General features: G+C 37.5%; 2 protein-coding genes across 4 annotated transcripts in view; one reads left to right on the plus strand and one right to left on the minus strand.

Annotated features, from left to right (window-relative positions):
• PIGF (phosphatidylinositol glycan anchor biosynthesis class F) overlaps positions 1-3,979 on the minus strand; it is a 34,174-nt gene extending 30,195 nt beyond the window's left edge. Inside the window, exons 1-2 of one of the 3 annotated variants that reach the window (XM_070734555.1) lie at positions 3,862-3,979; positions 376-626 (exon numbers count right to left, since the gene is read on the minus strand). In XM_070734555.1, the coding sequence (XP_070590656.1) occupies positions 376-603 (228 nt within the window). In that variant the 5' untranslated portion in view covers positions 604-626; positions 3,862-3,979. Of the gene's footprint in view, positions 1-375; positions 627-3,647 lie in introns of all 3 variants that reach the window. The other 2 variants (XM_070734553.1, XM_070734554.1) reach the window with 2 other exon arrangements.
• Positions 3,980-3,993: 14 nt separating this feature from the next.
• Positions 3,994-13,029, plus strand: CRIPT (CXXC repeat containing interactor of PDZ3 domain). The gene is made up of 5 exons (XM_070734558.1): positions 3,994-4,191; positions 6,806-6,871; positions 10,412-10,466; positions 11,158-11,261; positions 11,379-13,029. The coding sequence occupies exons 1-5, from the start codon at positions 4,176-4,178 to the stop codon at positions 11,441-11,443; spliced, it is 306 nt and encodes a 101-aa protein (XP_070590659.1). The 5' UTR covers positions 3,994-4,175; the 3' UTR covers positions 11,444-13,029.
• The last annotated feature ends 6,077 nt before the right edge of the window (positions 13,030-19,106 follow it).

The following is a 19,106-nucleotide window of genomic DNA, read 5'->3' on the forward strand; positions in this document are numbered from 1 at the left end:
CAGAGGTAGTCAAAATACTGAATAAAGTATTTAAATAATAGCAAGGTACACCTCGCTATTCAGAGGGGGTAAATCAGCTTCCTTATAGCAGAAATATTAAGAGAATATTTAATTGCTTACAGAATATTTTAGAGTTTTAGTTGAGAGACAAATGATATGGAATAATGCTGAAGACATGGAGCTGTGAGTTTTATTGTGATTGCAAGCATAAACTCCTAAAGAACTGAAGGCATGCAATCATTCATTCGATTTTACTCTTACATGTGATCTTCCATGTAGCATTGAAACTAACAGAACATTACTGAGAATCAAAAAATGTCAAAAACATTATCCATGCCTCAAACCAACAGTTAAATTTTATCAAACATAACATACCTTGTGGGCAAGAGAATATCTTCTTGTAGACAAATATGGCTTAAAAAGCATATGTATAATTATATTTATAATACCAACGCTTGCTGAACAGATGCATAGCCATGTCAAGTGTGTATCCAGGACTGAGAAGTTTTTCAAGAACAAAGAAGGAACAGCAGTGGTTACAATCACAGAGAAGATACAGATGACATTAGCAGTCATCAGTCTCTTTATTTCTGTATCTTTCATGTTGTCTTGTTTTTAATTTCAACCTGTAGAGAAGCAAATTAAGGCATTTAAATTAATATTGGTAGTGAAGGCAATTCTCCTTTGTACAAGAGATAATGCATTCATACAGAAATGAAATGGTTTTATAAAAAGGGTGTCAAACTTGCGGTCCACAGGCCAGATGTGTCATGTGTTGGCCCTGGCAGGTTTAGCGAAGGAGAAAAAAGTCCCAACACATGACACCACAGTGATGATGCGAGTTTGACAGCCCTGGTTTATAGCATAGAAAATGTTCCTATGGTAACTTTTAGGGACATGAAAAAATAAGCAAGCTCCGAAGTTATAATTTTTTGTATGAAAGAAAATAAAAATATTTAAAATAGTTGACAAAAATGGCAATTAAGACCTTCAACATGCTTCCATTTAAGAAGATGCCACTCCAAAGTAATGACTCCAGGCCTTTCCAACTTCTCCTATGTGCTGGGTTGGTTTAGTTGCAAATACAGTGGTACCTCTACTTACGAACTTAATTCATTCCATGACCAGGTTCTTAAGTAGAAAAGTTTGTAAGAAGAAGCAATTTTTCCCATAGGAATCAATATAAAAGCAAATAATGTGTGCGATTGGGGAAACCACAGGGAGGATGGAAGCCCTGTTTCCGCCCAGGAGATTCCTAGAGAGGCCCCAAGGAGGCTTCTCCCTGTCTATTCCAGTTACAGTTTTGGAGGCTCAGGTTTGTAAGTGGAAAATGATTCTTGAGAAGAGGCGAAAAAATCTTGAACACCCGGTTCTTATCTAGAAAAGTTTGTAAGTAGAGGCGTTCTTAGGTAGAGGTACCACTGTACCTCAATTCCAAATAAAGAGAACTAGAAGTAATGATACATCCTCTTTTACCCTTAGAAAAATAATCTCTCTCTCTCTGTCTGAATCCATATCGCATCTCAGACATTAACACCCTTGAAAATGTCCAAAGATACTTCACCAGAAGAGCCCTTCACTCCTCCACTCGAAATAGAATATCCTATGAGACTAGACTTTCAATCCTGGGCCTAGAAAGTTTAGAACTAAGACGCCTTAAACAAGATCTAAGTATTGCCCACAAGATCATATGCTGCAACGTCCTGCCTGTCGGCGACTACTTCAGCTTCAACCACAACAACATAAGAGCACACAACAGATTTAAACTTAATATTAACCGCTCCAAACTTGACTGTAAAAAATATGACTTCAGTAACCGAGTTGTCGAAGCGTGGAACTCATTACCGGACTCCATAGTGTCATCTCCAAACCCCCAACACTTTACTCTTAGATTATCTACGGTTGACCTATCCAGATTCCTAAGAGGTCAGTAAGGGGCGAGTACAAGTGCACTAGAGTGCCTTCCGTCCCCTGTCCTATTGCTCTCCTATATCTCCTATACCTTTCTTCTATTCCTATATCTCTTCTTGTATTCTTTCATTGATATGTTCTATTACTATATCTTCTTTTCTATTATTTCTTAGATATATTTTACTATGAGTATCTCCTCTATAACCTTCATCATGTATTTTACTATGTGTATATAGATATATACCCACTAAAACCCTCATTGTGTATTGGACTAACTAACTAACTAACTAACTAACTAACCAACTAAATAAATAAATAAATAAATAAATAAATAAATAAATAAAAATAAATCACTGTTCAGATCTGATCTGTTTCTAAGCAACCTACACCAGTGAAGAATGAAGCCGAAAAGGTACACCCATAGATACTGGTGGACAAGTTACAACAGTTAGCTTAATGACCATTCAAAGTTACAACAGCACTGAAAAAAGTGACTTATAACCATTTTTCGCACGTATGACTGTTGCAGCATCCCCACTGCCAGATAATTAATATTGGGATGCTTGACAGCTGACTCACATTGATGACGGTTGCAGTGTACTATAGACACATAATCCACCTTTTGTGACCTGACAAGCAAAATTCATGGGGACACTTAACAACTAATTTAACAACTGCAGTGATTCACTTAACAAATGTGGCACAAGGAAGTCTTAAAACAGAGCAAAGCTCACTTAAGAAATTTCTCATTTAGCAACATGAATTTTGAGCTCAACTGTAGTTGTAAGTTGAGGACTACCCTTACAGGTTTTTATTCACAACGGAGCACCCAAAGGTAGTTCAGGCCAACCTTTGCAAATTTAAATAAGCTATTTTTCCTACTATCGATAGGATAGGGTAAAAATATGCAAGGGACAGAAGACCACTAAGGACATAAATAACAACAACAACAGAGTTGGAAGATCTTCTAGTCTAACCTCAGAAAAATGGCTTTCCAACATTTTCTTAAAAACTTCCAGTGTTGGAGCATTCACAACTTCTGGAGGCAGGCTGTTCCACTGATTAATTATCTTAACTGTCAGGAAATTTCTCCTTAATTCTAAGTTACTTCTCTCCCTGTTTAATTTTCACCCATTGATTCTTGTCCTACCCTCAGGTGCTTTGGATAATAGGTTGACTCCCTATTCTTTGTGGCAGCCCCTGAGATATTGGAACACTGCTACCATGTCTCTCCTGCTACTTCTTTTCATTAAACTAGCCATGCCCAGTTCCTGCAACCGTTCTTCAAACATTTTTGCCTCCATCCAGCCCCTTAATCATCTTTGTTGCTCTTCTCTGCAATCTTTCTAGAGTCTCCACATCCTTTGTACATGATGATGACCAAAACTGGATGCAGTATTCCAAGTGTGGCCTTTCCAAGGACTTATAAAGTGGCAGTGACACTTCATGTGATCTTCATTCTATCCCTCTGTTGATGCAGCCTAGAACTGTGTAGGCTTTTTTGGCAGCTTCTGCACACTGGTGGCTCATATTTACATGGCTGTCCACTAGGACTCCAATATCCCTCTCACAGTTATACTGTTGAGCAAGGTACCACATGTCCTGCACCTGTGCATTTTGTTTCTCTTGCCTAAATGCAGAACTTTACTCTTTCCAGTTCCACCATTGAATTTCATTTTGTTAGTTAGCACCCAGTAGGTCAAGATCCCAGCCTTTCCCACTTTCCCTCCATTCACCTGCGTGCATGCTTTTAGGAGGCTGCTATCCGGAAAAAATATATATCGAGGCAGGTGGTTGGCAGGGTGACCCCTAACAGGACAAGGCTTCCGAGGCAACGGCGCCAATCCATCTTACCTGCCGTTTCCCAGATGATACCAGTGGGGAAGCTTCGCAAAATACGTCACAACCCCACCTATAGAAACGACCTCCGCGTTCCCATAGCTGCCATACCTGTCGCACTCACTCCACCATCACCCTCCCGCGGGCTCTTACGTCACGACTACTTCCGTACAGCCAGCCAGCCAGCCATCGCCTGGTCCGCCAAGGGCGCTACTCTTTTCTCACGCCCTGGACGTCACGCGGAAACCGGAAGCGGAAGTGCGGAGGCTCGGGGAGCTCCGGCCGCCGAATATTGTTGTTGTTGTTGTGGTAGTGGAGAGGTTCGACCCCTCTCTCGACCGGCTGACGGGTTCATTCGCCCTCCCTCACCCCGCCGCCGGCGGTTTCGTTTGACGGATTTATATATTTCCCCGCGCCCCTTCGCCATGGTGTGCGAGAAGTGTAAGTGGAAGGGATGGTTGGTGGTGGGAGAACGCACGGTGTAAAAGTGAGAAAGCTCATTTAACAACCGAGGAGGGTTGGGGGAGGGGTTGTTTGTCTTCCTGAGAGAATAAAATTCGGGTTGCCCGACGCTTCTGTTTTTGATCCTGGGTTGTCTTCCAAGAAACGGTTAGGTTACTCTCCCACAGACAGACAGACAGACAGGTACGATAGATAATTCTTTGTTGGCCAAGTGTGATTGGACACACAAGGAGTTTGTCTTTGGTGCATATGCTCTCAGTGTACATAAAAGAAAATATAGATTTGTCAAGAATCATGGTACAACACTTAATGATTGTCATTTTAGTCAAATAAGCAATGAAGAAACAATATTAATAAAAATCTTAAGGATACAAGCAAAAGTTACAATCGTAAGTGGGAGGAAGTGAGTGATAGGAAGGATGGGGGGAAACTAGTAGTAATAGTAATAGTGCAGAGTTAGTAAATAGTTTGACAGTGTTGAGGGAATTATTTGTTTAGCAGAGTGATGGCATTCAGGGGAAAAACTGTTCTTGTGTCTAGTTGTCTTGGTGTGCAGTGTTCTGTAGTGACGTTTTGAAGGCAGCAGTTGAACAGTTTGTGTCCAGGATGTGAAGGGTCAGTAAAATATTTTCACAGCCCTCTTTTTGACTCATGCAGTATAGAGGCCCTCAGTGGAAGGCAGATTGGAAGCAATTGTTTTTTTTCCTGCAGTTCTGATTATCTTCTGATGACCAGAATTATCCTTAAGGAAATCTAGTTGTATGTCTGAAGGAATCGAGACCTATTTTTATTTATTTTTTATTATTTTATTTATTTGTCAATCAAGTATAGGATAGCACTTTATATAAACATAACATAGAAAGTACTGTAATGGTAAAAGAAGACAGTAGGACAGGGACAGTAGGCACAATGGTGCGCTTATGCAAGTCCTTTATAGACCTCTTCAAAAAAGGGGACAGGTCAACTGTAGACAATCTAAGGTTGAAGATTTTGAGGTTGGGGGAAGAAACCACAGAGTCAGGTAGTGAATTCCAGGCATTGATCACTCTGTTGCTGAAGTCGTATTTTCTGCAGTCAAGTTTGGAGTGGTTTAAATTTAATTTGAATCTGTTACGTGCTCGTGTATTGTTGTGGTTTAAAACACCAGTCATTAACAGGAAGTATATTTTTGTGTATGATTTTGTGAACTATGGTTAGATCAGTTCGGAGGCGACATAGTTGTAAATTGTCTAATTTCAGTATTTCAAGTCTGGTGGAGTAAGGTATTTTGTTGCGGGAGGAGGAGTGAAGGACTCTTCTTATGAAATATTTCTGAACACTCTCAATTGTATTAATGTCTGATATGTAGTGAGGGTTCCATACAGGTGAGCTGTATTCTAGAATTGGTCTGACAAATGTTTTGAAAGCTCTGGTTAGCAGTTGGCTGCCTAAGATTAGATTGACAACTCTTAATGTTTTTTGGCATTTTGTGTTCAGATCAGTTGTTGTTCAGTTGCTAAGTCAAAGGTGTTCAAACTTGGCAACTTTAAGACTTCTGGACTTCAACTCCCAGAATTTTGAAGATCTCTGGATAGCATAATCAAGCATCAAGGGTTGACCATAGGAAACGTTTCATGACATTTTGAATTATGTCACAGAATGCTTTATAATATGAGAGTCATGGGTTCCAGATTTTAGATCCATTCTGTAAGTTACTGTAGCTGGTTTGTGTATCTTGCTTCAAAAACTTCTACTCTACTATACAAACATGAAAGTTTAGTAATAAATAGATAATTACTGTTAATTTGATAAAATTCAGTGGTATACATATCACTTGCACACTTTTTATAAAGCCAAGTTCTGGAAATAAAATTAGCAAAATCACATGAATATCAATGTAGAAAGCAGTAATGATTTCAGTGATTATAAGATTGCAGCCTTACATGCATTTCTCTGTAAAATGGGCCACACTGACAACATAGCTATATATTCTTATTCCTAGAGCATATAAAACTAGAAACTAGGTTATCTTTTTTGGGGGGAAAATGTTCACTTTTCAAAATTATCAACTGATAAATTGCCAAAATTACTGTAGTCCGGGACTGGACTACTATATTATGATAGAAGTTTCATTCCTAAGAGCAATCTTCACCTTTCCTAGACTTGTGGAGTTGGCTGCTACTTCAGTCAATTTGTTATATAATGGTATGCCTCAAAATCTGTACACTAATATTTGTTTGCATTTACATTTGTTATTTTTATATTTATGTCCTGTTTTCATTTAATCATACTTTCTTGTAGTTATGTGTCACAGAGCATTTTATAGTTACTGATTAGTAATCCCTACTGTGTTTAGAAGGATCAATACATTACAACTTTAAAAACATGAATTGGCATCAAAACTCATCCCAAGGGGTAATTTCTAGAGTTAGAATAGATTTTATAGATTCCATGCATCTTCAGTGGTTTCTAATTTTCCTAGAGTCATAGTTACAGAAAAAATAAGTTACATGGAATGTGGTCCTTCGTATTACTAATATTTGTGCTGTTATCAGTTCTGTGAAATGATATGAACATACTGTGCTGTTGTAATCTTTTCAATGATTCTCCATAGGTGAAAAAAAACTTGGTACAGTAATTACACCTGATACCTGGAAAGATGGTGCAAGAAACACAACAGGTATTTTTAAGTATAACAAAAACTGCTATTTTTTATTATTTCTTATTTCTTAATCAAGAAAGTGTGTAGGAAATGCCAATAGAAAAAAAATGCAAATGATGTCAAGCTGTATGTTCCTTATGTCTCTATATCTTTACACCTCAGTACCTTTCTTTTACCTTTGTTCATAAATATAACAATCTGAAATCACGTCATGGTCCGATTATTAAACAATAAGTGATCTAAACCTGGAACTGTCATGTGTAATATATAAGCTGGGGTTTTTTCTGGCATGTGAAAATTACGGGCACCTTTGTAAATTAATCTTTCTTGAAAATAAATAATTATGCTAAAAACCTTTACAACTTGACAATTGCAACATGACTGAGCTTTACATGGTTTAAAAGACTCAGCATTTCTAACTGGATCATTGTTGGATATTTAGTATTCCAGTTGTGATCAAAATTTGGCTTCTTTAAAGCAACCAAATCATTCTGAAGATACAGCATACTTATATTTGCATGCATACAAGCCATACAGTATATCTTGGACCTCCAACAATGCTTTGATACTTTGCTGAATTGCCTTGAGAAAAAGCAGAACCAGGACTTACATATTTTTGGCCCAAGAAAGTACAAGTCAAAGAAAGAAAGAAAGAAAGAAAAAGGCTAATACAATTACAGCATGATGTTGGAATATTTAAATATTCCAGCAGTTTGAGTTTATTATTATCCCTGCCCACTAAGTAAATAGAAACAATCTGGTTTACTAGGTCATATGTTCCTGTCTGATTTTGCCATCTGTCACCACTCAGCTGAATAATGAGAATGTTTTGAAGGGCACTTTAAGTAGTTCATACATGTTGGGGGGATCTCAGAGAGTTGGCAGTGAATGCAGCTTATAAGTGTAATGGAGGTACCTATAACCACCACAATATAATCGTACATAATTTAGATCTGGGTTAGTTTTCTATGGACTTAAGTGATTGTAATTGACATCATAAGTAGACTTCAACCATGAGAGACAACATGAGAAAACACATTTAGAAAATCACATTGTCTGATTTTTAATGAATTTATTTGCAAATTATGGTGGAAAATAAGTATTTGGTCACTTACAAAGAAGCAAGATTTCTGGGTCTCACAGACCTGCAACTTCTTCTTTAAGAGGCTCTGTCCTCCACTCATTACCTGTAGTAATGGCACCTTTTTGAACTTGTTATCAGTATAAAAGTCACCTGTACACAACCTCAAACAGTCACACTCCAAACTCCACTATGGTGAAGACCAAAGAACTGTCGAAGGACACCAGAAACAAAATTGTAGCCCTGCACCAGGCTGGGAAGACTGAATCTGCAATAGGCAAGTAGCTTGGTGTGAAGAAATCAACTGTGGGAGCAATAATTAGAAAATGGAAGACATACAAGACTACTGATAATCTCCCTTGATCTGGGGTTCCACGCAAGATCTCACCCCCTGGGCTCAAAATGATCACAAGAACAGTGAGCAAAAAATCCTAGAACCACACGGGGGGAACTAGTGAATGACCTGCAGAAAGCTGGGACCAACGTAACAAAGGCTACCATCAGTAACGCACTACGCCGCCAGGGACTCAGATCCTGCAGTGCCAGACGTGTTCCCCTGCTTAAGCCAGTACATGTCCAAGCCTGTCTGAAGTTTGTTAGCATGTGGATGATCCAGAAGAGTCTTGGGAGAATGTCATAGGGTCAGATGAAACCAAAGTAAAACTGTTTGGTAGAAACACAACTCGTCCTGTTTGGAAGAGAAAGAATGCTGAGTTACATCCAAAGAACACCATACCTACTGTGAAGTATGGGGTAGCAACATCATGCTTTGGGGCTGTTTCTCTGCAAAGGGACCAGGACGACTGATCCGTGTACATGAAAGAATGAATGGGGCCATATATCGTGAGATTTTGAGGGCAAACCTCCTTCCATCAGCAAGGGCACTGAAGATGAAACGTGGCTGGGTCTTTCAGCAGGACAATGATTCCAAGCACACCGCCGGGGCAATGAAGGAGTGGCTTTGTAAGAAGCATGTCAAGGTCCTGGAGTGGCCTAGCCAGTCTCCAGATCTCAACCCTATAGAAAACCTTTGGAAGGAGTTGAAAGTCCATGTTGCCCAGCAATAGCCCCAAAACATCACTGCTCTAAAGGAGATCTGCATGGAGGAATGGGCCAACATACCAGCAACAGTGCATGGCAACCTTGTGAAGACTTACAGAAAATGTTTGACCTCTGTCATTGCTAACAAAGGATATATAACAAAGTATTGAGATGAACTTTTGTTATTGACCAAATACTTATTTTCCACCATAATTTGCAAATAAATTCATTAAAAATCAGACATTGTGATTTTCTGGATGTGTTTTCTCATGTTGTCTCTCATGGTTGAGTTCTACTTATGATTAGTGTTGGGCGAACCCGTTGAAGTTCGAGTTTGGCGGGTTGTGCCGAACTTGCCGTCGGAGTTCGGGTTCAGACCCCGAACCCCAACCCGAACACCTCTGGCCTGGCGGGAGGTGAAGCGCTGGTGGGGAGGTCAGGCTCCGGGTCTGGAGTTGCCCCTCCCACCCACTGCCTGCTTGAAGCTGCCAGCCAGGATCCTGAGTAGCCGACATGTGCAGAGCGCCTTCCCCCCACCCCCCATCGGTGCTGCAACAGAATCGCGGTATTTGATTGAATGCCAAACCTGAACACGGACTTCTGAAAAAGTCCAGGATCGGGTTTGGTATACCGAACCTGGCCAAATTCGGCACAGACCCGAACTATGCAAGTTCGGTTCGCCCAACACTACTTATGATGTCAATTACAGGCCTCTCTCATATTTTTACATGGGAGAACTTGCACAACTGGTGTCTAACTAAATACTTTCCCCCCCACTGTAAGTATTGATAGCAATATTACATGTCCTATGATGCAGACATTATTAATCATATTAGATTAGGGAAACCTATTGAATATCTAACCCACGGATACACAATGCCCTGATTTTAGTTACCGTAAGTATTTTCCTGTTTTGAAGTAGTTTTTAAAGGAATGTAACTCCCCCTGCAGTTCTGTTTTGATCTTTAGCAATGTACACTTTCTTTTTTTGACTGTTCAAATTGCTAAGAAAACAGGATCTACTACTGAGATTAGCAGAGAAAAATCAATCGCAGAAATTATGAAATTATGGAAGGAAGATGAATGCAAAATGTATACAGTGATATGCCACATAGTGGAATCAAAACCAAATTCCTTGTTCATATACATTCTTAAGACTTAGGAGAGAAGATTTGTGGCCTTATGTGGATGCAGAAGAAAGACAAAATCCCATTGTATGTGTAGAAGTCTACTTAACTAATTTTAGATGGGTCTCACAAATAGTAAGGTGGTAGTAAAAAATGAAAGGGACATAATTTAGATGTATTGGGGGGGGGATTAGCATTTTCAGGACATCTTGTTAAACTGCTTATTTTCATGTTGCTGGATATTCTGGGCATTTTTTATGGCTTCAACTTTAATTTGAAGTGATTTCAAAATTATCTTTTTATTTATAGAAAGTGGTGGAAGAAAATTAAATGAAAACAAGGCATTGACATCAAAAAAGGCAAGGTAATTAAAATTTTAATTCACTTACCTACCAAATGAGTCAAATGATGGAAAAATTGATAACTTGCTTATTCATTCTTCTGAATTTTAGTCTCTTATATTTCCAAATATAGTCACTCCTAACTTCCTCCAGCCTAGAGTTGGCATAGGTTTTTTCCCCACTGCACTGTACTTTCAGCACCTGTAACTATCTACCAATATCACTGCATCCTAAAGAGTAATGGCCAGATCAGTGTTTTTCAAACTTGGCAGATTTTAGATGCGTAGACGTGGACTCTCAGAATTCCCTGAAGTCCATATTATGGTTGCCAAATTTAAAAAGACTGTGAAATCATTGTAATTTTGTAAGGCATTGAGCAAATACTGTACATGAAAGACTGGGAAATTATCATGCATATGTCTCATGGTCTGATTTAGCCTGGGTAGAAGAGAAATGGTATAAGAAAAAACATGGTAAGCATGAATAATTACACATGAATATTATGTTATGCAAATTTATATTCACAGTTCAAAAGGGCAAATTGCATTTTTATCGCTTTATACAACTGCAACACATAAACTCTCTTGGGTCATTTATTAGCTTTTGGGGGGGATTTATGTCCACCTCCCTCTGTCCCCATTTATTGCAATTATATGAAAGTTTAAAAAAAAAAACATTGATAAACAGCTAATTCACTTGTTTTTATCTTCTTAGATTTGATCCTTACGGCAGAAACAAATTTGCAATATGCCGGATTTGTAAAAGTTCAGTTCATCAGCCAGGCTCTCATTACTGCCAGGGATGTGCATACAAAAAAGGTGAGATATTTGCCATAAACTCAGTTTCATTCCTTTAAAGTTTATTCGATTACAGAGAAATAAGTTATACCGGATGATCAAAAATAATTTCAGTATTCCTGTGCTTTTTATTAACAGGTATCTGTGCAATGTGTGGAAAGAAAGTCTTGGATACAAAAAACTACAAGCAAACATCAGTTTAATTATTGGGAATTATTTAAATTGACCCACTTTGAACTTTGAAGCAATTGCTAAACATCATCATTACTGATAATGCAATAGCAGCCCTCTACAGAACTTGCATGGGATAATTGTGCTCTCTTAGATCTAAATTTTAATCTGCATTAATGACTATATTTATTTGGAGTAAGAAATATTTGTTCATAATTATTTTAGGAGAATTTAAAAGGGTAGCAGATAACTTTTCCAACAGCTAAGCTACTCTTACATCAAGAATAAGGATTGCTGAACATACTAGCAAACTGTCAATAAAATTGGCATATGATTTATATAATTGAATATTTAATACTACGCAATTTTGGCAATCCAACTACAGTAATAGGCAGTTTTACAATGTATTTGTGTTATATACTTTGAATTGCTTGCAAGAAGTTTTCAAAGCATCTAGCAAATAACAGTACATGAACATTTGAATGTCATTCTGCTAGATTCGTTGCACATAAATACTGTACCTTGGTTGATAACTTTTTACTTAAATGGTCATCATTTTTAATGTTAAACTTGTAGTGACTTAAATTTAAGATAGCATTAATATTTTAAAAATAAATGTCTATTGATTGTGTACAATTAGTATAGAGGTATTACTGTACTTGGTAAAGAGAAAGAATGCAGAGTTTCTAATTCCTTGTGCTCATATTTTAGATTTTATTTTGTTAAAGTATCTTATATGTATTTCTACAATATTCGATGGTTAATATGCTGTTTGTATATTTTTATCAGTGTTGCAAAACACAAGCAACAGTTTTTAATTGGAGAGTTTTTAATTACATTGGCCTGTGGACTACATGACTGAACTGGATAGTTATATCGGTAAGATTCTTTTCTGCCAAATTGTAGGTGTAATGTCAGCATTTTAAAGAAATGCTACTTGGAGTTGAATATCTTAAAAATGGATAAGCCATATGAATACTCCATATGAATACTTTGATCCCAATAACTGAATTATGGGATATAATTGTCAATTAATCAAAATGTGGTGATAAAATATACCCCTTCACACCCATATGAGCTGCATTCAATACCAAACCCATGGAATTCTCTAATCACCAACCTATACCCTGTAAGAAAATGTTTACAGCAAGCAGAATTGACTAGGAATAGCAATGGGGGAAGAATCAGACATTAAACCAAATTATTTATTTTTACAGACCATATCTCAAAAATAGTATAACCAGTGTACCAACCTAGTAGAAAATGATGTTACAAAGATGGGTTCATCAAAAACGTTCCAGCATCATTTTATTTATTTGTATCCTGCCTTTATTATTCATTTTAGAAATAACTCAAGGTGGAGAACATACCCAACATACTGCCCTTCTCCTATTTTCCCCACAACAACCACCCTGCAAGGTTTGTTGGCTAAGAGAAAATATCTGGCCAAAGTCACCAACCCAATTTATCCGCTGCCTTTTTCAATTTTCCTTGTCTTTGAACTGTAAGAATCCAAAAGCATATAGGCTATGGTTCTGCAAGACTGCCCAACTGGGATATGAGTCCAATGTATATTATTTTACTGTATTTATGCTAATAAATTTATATTGTATCTTCAGTGTGATTTGGTTACTTTAAATGATCCTGGTTTTGGCCACAACACCTATACGTATGTATTAGGGTTAACATAGCAATAGCAGTTACTTATAAACTGCTTCACAGTGCTTTATAGCCCTGTGTGTCATGTATGCATTTTTCTTGTATTTGAAATCAGAGGTGCTACTGTGCATTAATTTTGAACAAATAGCTTACCTTGAGTGTTATGCAGCATCAGCACCTTCTAATGTAGAATTCAACAACCAAAAATGAAAATTTCATTTTGGGAAAAACAGGTTGCTTTTCTATGCTTTTGATATGCAGGCTTATTATTATAGCCAAATATAACATAACCATTGTTTTACTCCTCTGACATAAGCAATATTATGCAAATCATAGAAAATATGTAAGAAGTAATAATTTAAAAAACTAAAGGAACATGAGTTGGATCTAGTTCACATCAATTCCAGGAATCAGGTTTTTTTTAAATGTGTTCTGCCCGATTCTGTGATTCTACAAGATCTTGATGAGGTTCTGTGAAACATTTAAGAGCCAAATAAACTTCATTTGAATACAGCCAATTTTCTATCACAAAAGTGTTGCTCTTTGATCAGGAATCCTGGGATTTTTAAAATTAAAATGCAGATTTTATAGCTTGAAAAAGTTTGAAGCCCTGCCTTATACCGCTCCAGACTTTTCTGTTCTTGGAAACCATTCTTGCTTCCACAATATTAATTTTTCAATTTCATATATTGCCTTAGAACTTCTTACCTCCTTTACAGGATCTTATCAATTCCATCCAACCAAAGTTGTCTTATTTTCCCTTTCCTCTTGACCTATGCAGTTTTATTAATTTGCTTTGTAATTTAATCCTTATTCAATCATCTTATGATGAAAAGCATCTCAACATACTAATAGATCTTTTGTATTCAGTCCACATTCTGCCTCTTCTTGTTTTGCAACATATCCCTCTTACCTATTCCTTTTTCATTCTATTCAACTTATTTGATGTTGACATGACACATCCAGGGTTTGCTTCCATATAAAAAAGAATGAAAGTGCATCTGAATGCTATTGTGTTTATTTCTTTGGACCAGTGGTTCTCAACCTTTTCTTCACCACGGACCCATCTTTAACTGCCTTTTGTGGGCATGGCCCCCCAAGACTTAACCCAAGGTTTAAATCATTACATTTCAAACAGCCTTCATGAATCCTGTGACACTGCAGACCCACAGGGGTTTGCAGACTACAGGTTGAGAACCACTGCTTTAAACAAACATTTCTCACAACAGATCACATGCTGCTCACTATTTTTCTTCCAGCATTTACATTTTTAAAATATCTGTTTCCTCATTGTTAGTAAACATTCTATGTAGAAACACAATTCCCTATACTTTACATGCATAATTTGCAATTATTTATTCCATTTTCCCAGTCAAAACAACCTTAGTCTAGGATACATTACATTTCAAAACTATATTTTTGCTGTGTAATATAATTTTAGATTCCCTGCAAATAATGTTTACTATAATAATGGGATATGTTAAGTTTTTAATATTTGCATTGGTGACTTGAAACAATTTTAATATGAACTGGGAAGGGGAGGCATAACAATAGTGAGATCTAATGGTCAGAATGGAGAATTGTGTCCTCTTTCAGATATAACTTTGAACCATTTTGCAAGCTAATCTACCTCATAAGTTGTTCTGAGATTGATAGGGCGGAGGAAACAGTACACATTTTTCTGCTGGATACAATTAAAATTTAAAAGCATTTGATAAAATAATTATTCATTTAAGATTTAGAAAGTCTTGGACCTGCTTTTCAGTTTGGCAAAAAAAGATAATCTTAAGATTTTATATATTTATATATATATCAGTTGAGAAAGGAAATATTACAGGTGCAAGGTGGTGCAAAGGTTCTATCTGCCATATGCCATGGTCTAGTGATTCAGAGGCCTCTTTGCAGACTAATTTGTTTAGTCTGTACAAATTGTACAGAAATATCCTGCAATAAAATTGCACTTAACTGATTTGATCTTATGCTGATTTAATGTAATAATACAATACAGCTAAAAATAAGAGTCAAGGAAACAGCAATATGTGACGAGATTTTTTTAATCATTTGAATACAATGGCACTGCTTAATAAACTATATTCTTATAGATGACAAATCAAGCAGAAATGTAAAATAGGTTTTGTATTACAAAGATTTTATACATGCAGAATATAATGATCTAAATAAACTACGGTAATTGTGTGCAGTTTAGCACCACTTTGACGCAATTGTATTAATAAAACTACTTTAAAGAACTTGATAGCCAAACAAAAAAAGAGAGGGCCTCACATTTATGAATAGGATAATATGCTGCTAACATATTCAGTTCCCGGTGTGTGGCTATGCAGGCAGACACTCTTTTAAAAAATCATAAAATCATTTTTTCGTCTAGTGAGTAAATTGTAAAAATATAATTATATATTCAGAGCCCTCCCCTTCCCACAGACAAAACAGTTTTGCATTTAATAAATGTCAACATTTTTTTTTGCATCTTCAAGTTACTGGCATCTATAAGGCACATTTCAAGTTGCACAACATTTTTATGAGGATAATGCAGTAATGTTTATAACACAAAGGTCAAAATGGGAGTAGCAAAAATCCTTACTATTTTTTGTTCCTACTGGTTTTTTTAATGCCATTATGCAAACAGTAACTGCAATTGAAAACTTCAAACCAAAAATCAATATTTAACTCTCCAATATGTCTTAGAGCAGTGATTTTCAACCTTTTTTGAGCCGCGGCACATTTTTTACATTTATGAAACCCTGGGGCACATTGAGCGGGGTGGGGGTGGGGGGCTAAAAAAAGTTTGGAAAAAAAATTATCTCTCTCTCTTCCTCCCTTTTGCTCTATTTCTCTCTCCCTTTTTTTCTTCCTTCCTCTCTTTTTTGCTCTCTCCTTTCTCTCCCTTCTTTTTTCTCTCTCTCCATCCCTCTTTCTTTCTCTCTTCCTTCCTTCCTCTCTTTTTTGCTCTCTCTCTCTCTCCCTCCCTACCTCCCTCTATGTCTTTCTCTTTCCTTCCCTCCCTCTTTCTCTCTCTCTCTTGCTTTCTTTCTCTCTGTTGCTCTCTCTCTGTTTCTCTCTCTTGCTTTCTTTCTCTTGTTCTTTTTCTCTCTCACTCACTCTTTCTCTCTCTTGCTTTCTTTCTCTCTCTTGCTTTCTCTCTCTTGCTTTCTCTCTCTCTTGCTTTCTTTCTCTCTCTGAGCTTCGCAGCACACCTGACCATGTTTCACGGCACAATAGTGTGCCGCGGCACACTGGTTGAAAAACACTGTCTTAGAGTGTCTGTCCTCTAAGATATATAGTATGACAAATTTCCTTCTGCCTGTTTTCAGCATACGATTATATACTAACTAGCAGAATCTGCTTTCCAAATTAATCCTCTAGATTAAAAGTGCTCAGAACTGCTAACCATAAGTAATTCTAGCAATAGCATTTAGATTTATATACCGCTTCACAGTGCTTTACAACCTCTCTTAAGCGTTTTACAGCATAAGCATATTACTCCCAGCAATCTGGGTCCTCATTTTACCGACCTTGGAAGGTTGGAAGGCTGAGTCAACCTTGAGCCTACTGAGATTTGATCTGCCAAACTGCTGGCAGCAGAAGTAGCTTGCAGTACTGCATTCTGCACTGCACTACACCAAGGCTCATTCTGACTGAGCACAGCAGCATAGCAGATATCTTAGTTTTAAAGATGAAGGAACATCCTTCCCAACATTTGTGAGAGGGTGCTATTGCATTCATGATCTGCTGATGGCCTCTACAAATATACAGTGTTACCTCGTGATACGAACCCCTCGTGATACGAACCCGGGGTTTGGAATTTTTTTGCCTCTTCTTACCAACTTTTTTCGGCTTATGAACCCACTGCAGATCGCAAAATGGCGCTCTGCTGGGCGCCGCCGCCTGGCTGTCGCCTTTTAAAACCGGGAAGTTCAGGTTCGGGTCCGGGTTCAGGAGGCTGCCGAGAAGCGCCCAGCTGTTTCAGAAGGTTGAAGCCGGGCGGCGGCGCTCGGCGGAGCACCGTTTTTGTGATCGGCGGCGGCGTTTTCGGCCGATCTGGAGGCTGGAAAGGAATTGGGGAATCCCAATAGGGAATTCCATGGGCGGAGCTTTGACGTCACGAAGACGAGGTATCACTGTATTCCTTTTCCCCAAGCCAGGCCTCTAAACTGGAACATTAATCCTAGAACCAATGCATGGTCTGAAGTTCCAGAACAAGCCTACTCTTAAAATCTTCACAGAGAAAATAACTATAAATAGCTAACTGCAGAGGTCAGTCAAAATATGTGCAACTGTGAACAAAAGAAATCACAATGTAAAACAGCTGCCTTGAATTAGACCAAAGATCTGCCTTGTCCATCAGTATAGAAAGAGTTTAGTATTGGAAGAATATATATAACAACGTGGACCCTATCACCCATCATTGTTGACCAATGAGGCTGATAGTAGAAGTAATCAGTATGTCTGGAAGTCACCAAGATGAGGAAGGCTGGTATCTAGGAAGTTGCCTTACTCAAGGCAGATTATTATCCATCTAGTCAAATACAGTACTATGTATTGTAACACCTTTCCAGTCTCGAACAGAGAAACTGCTTCTAGCCTAATATCTGATGTTTACACTGAACATGTTGCACTTGGGATGATTTACTTACAAAAGAAATGTTTTTATCCTGCTCTCTTTTTCATATTTGAAATAATTATATTAAGGTCTTAAATCAAAGGCCTTTTTAATTGGCCTTATATTGAGGAAATGGACTGATAATCTAATCATAAAATAACAATATGTTATTAATTGTATTAATATTAATTTTATTAATATGATCACCAAATAATAATAATAAAAGTATAACCAATTACCTCTTATCTCTTGATTGGCAAACATCATTCTCTGACTGTAATACTGCTGAAGACTACTACAATATCTTTTTGCTCAAAATACAGTCATTAAATTATATGTACCACTAATTATCACCAAAACCAAGAAAAACAAATTACCCATGAAAATAAGGAAGCTCCAATCCAAATAAAGATACCTTTGGCGAAAAAATCAAACTGGCTACGTTGCTAACTTTAAAAACCTCTACAAAAATCTATGCCACCAATTAAAGACTGAATGTATCAATTATCACATCAATCAAGGAGAAAACCTTCTGCACACAAATTCTACAACTTTGTAAACAACAAACACAAGGACCCGAGATCCATCTCATCCCTCAAAGGACTAAATGGTAAAGAATATAATGATGAAGCTGTTAAAGCCAACCTCTTTAACACATTCTTTAGCTACATCTTTGTAAACAGCAATGGCCCATGCCCAATATTTCCTAGTCGCACCCCAAACAATTGCACAATTGATCTAACACAAATTGATTTTACAGAAGATAATGTTGGGAAAGCATTATGTAATCTAAAAACTAAAACCTGACAGTCTATGTGCATATTTCTTTAAAGAAGCTCTCCACAACCATATGGGAACCTATGCATAATTTAGCATAATTAGCATAATTTTTGCAAAATCCTTCAGGACTAGCCTCTTACTCAATTTATGGTCACTAACCACAGTCATCCCTATCTTCAAAAAAGAAGAAGATCCAAGTAACGTTGAAAATTACAGACCAATCTCTATGTTGCGTCACCTGCAAATTCATAAATGGAATCAATCATAAATCTATCTATAGCCCTTCACCTAGAAACTAACAACCTACTGTCTAACAAACAATTTGATTTCAGAAAAAAATTATCCACTAACCTGCAACTCCTACACTGCAAAACATGGACTTCACGATTCGATCAAGGTAAATCAATAGATGCAATTTACATAGACTAAAAGTCTAAAGCCTTTGATTCAGTAGTTCACAGCAAAAAATACGTGTGCCATCACGTGCTGGGAGCGGGTGTCGTGTGCATGGCAGCACATACACACACACGGCATGGAATATGGGTGTGGGCACCCACCTCATATCCCCCCCCCCTTTTGGCACGTGAACAAAAAAAAGTACACCATCACTCCCTAGAAAGCGGAACTTGTTAGGACAC

The sequence above is a fragment of the Erythrolamprus reginae genome, chromosome 1 (assembly GCF_031021105.1).
Source record: "Erythrolamprus reginae isolate rEryReg1 chromosome 1, rEryReg1.hap1, whole genome shotgun sequence".
NCBI classification, from domain to species: Eukaryota; Metazoa; Chordata; class Lepidosauria; order Squamata; family Dipsadidae; genus Erythrolamprus; species Erythrolamprus reginae.

Excerpts from the sequence above, each read along its gene's own strand:
- CRIPT (XM_070734558.1), top strand. Across the intron at positions 6,872-10,411 it reads TGGTGCAAGAAACACAACAG|AAAGTGGTGGAAGAAAATTA; the intron begins GTATTTTTAAGT and ends TTTTATTTATAG. Across the intron at positions 10,467-11,157 it reads TTGACATCAAAAAAGGCAAG|ATTTGATCCTTACGGCAGAA; the intron begins GTAATTAAAATT and ends TTATCTTCTTAG.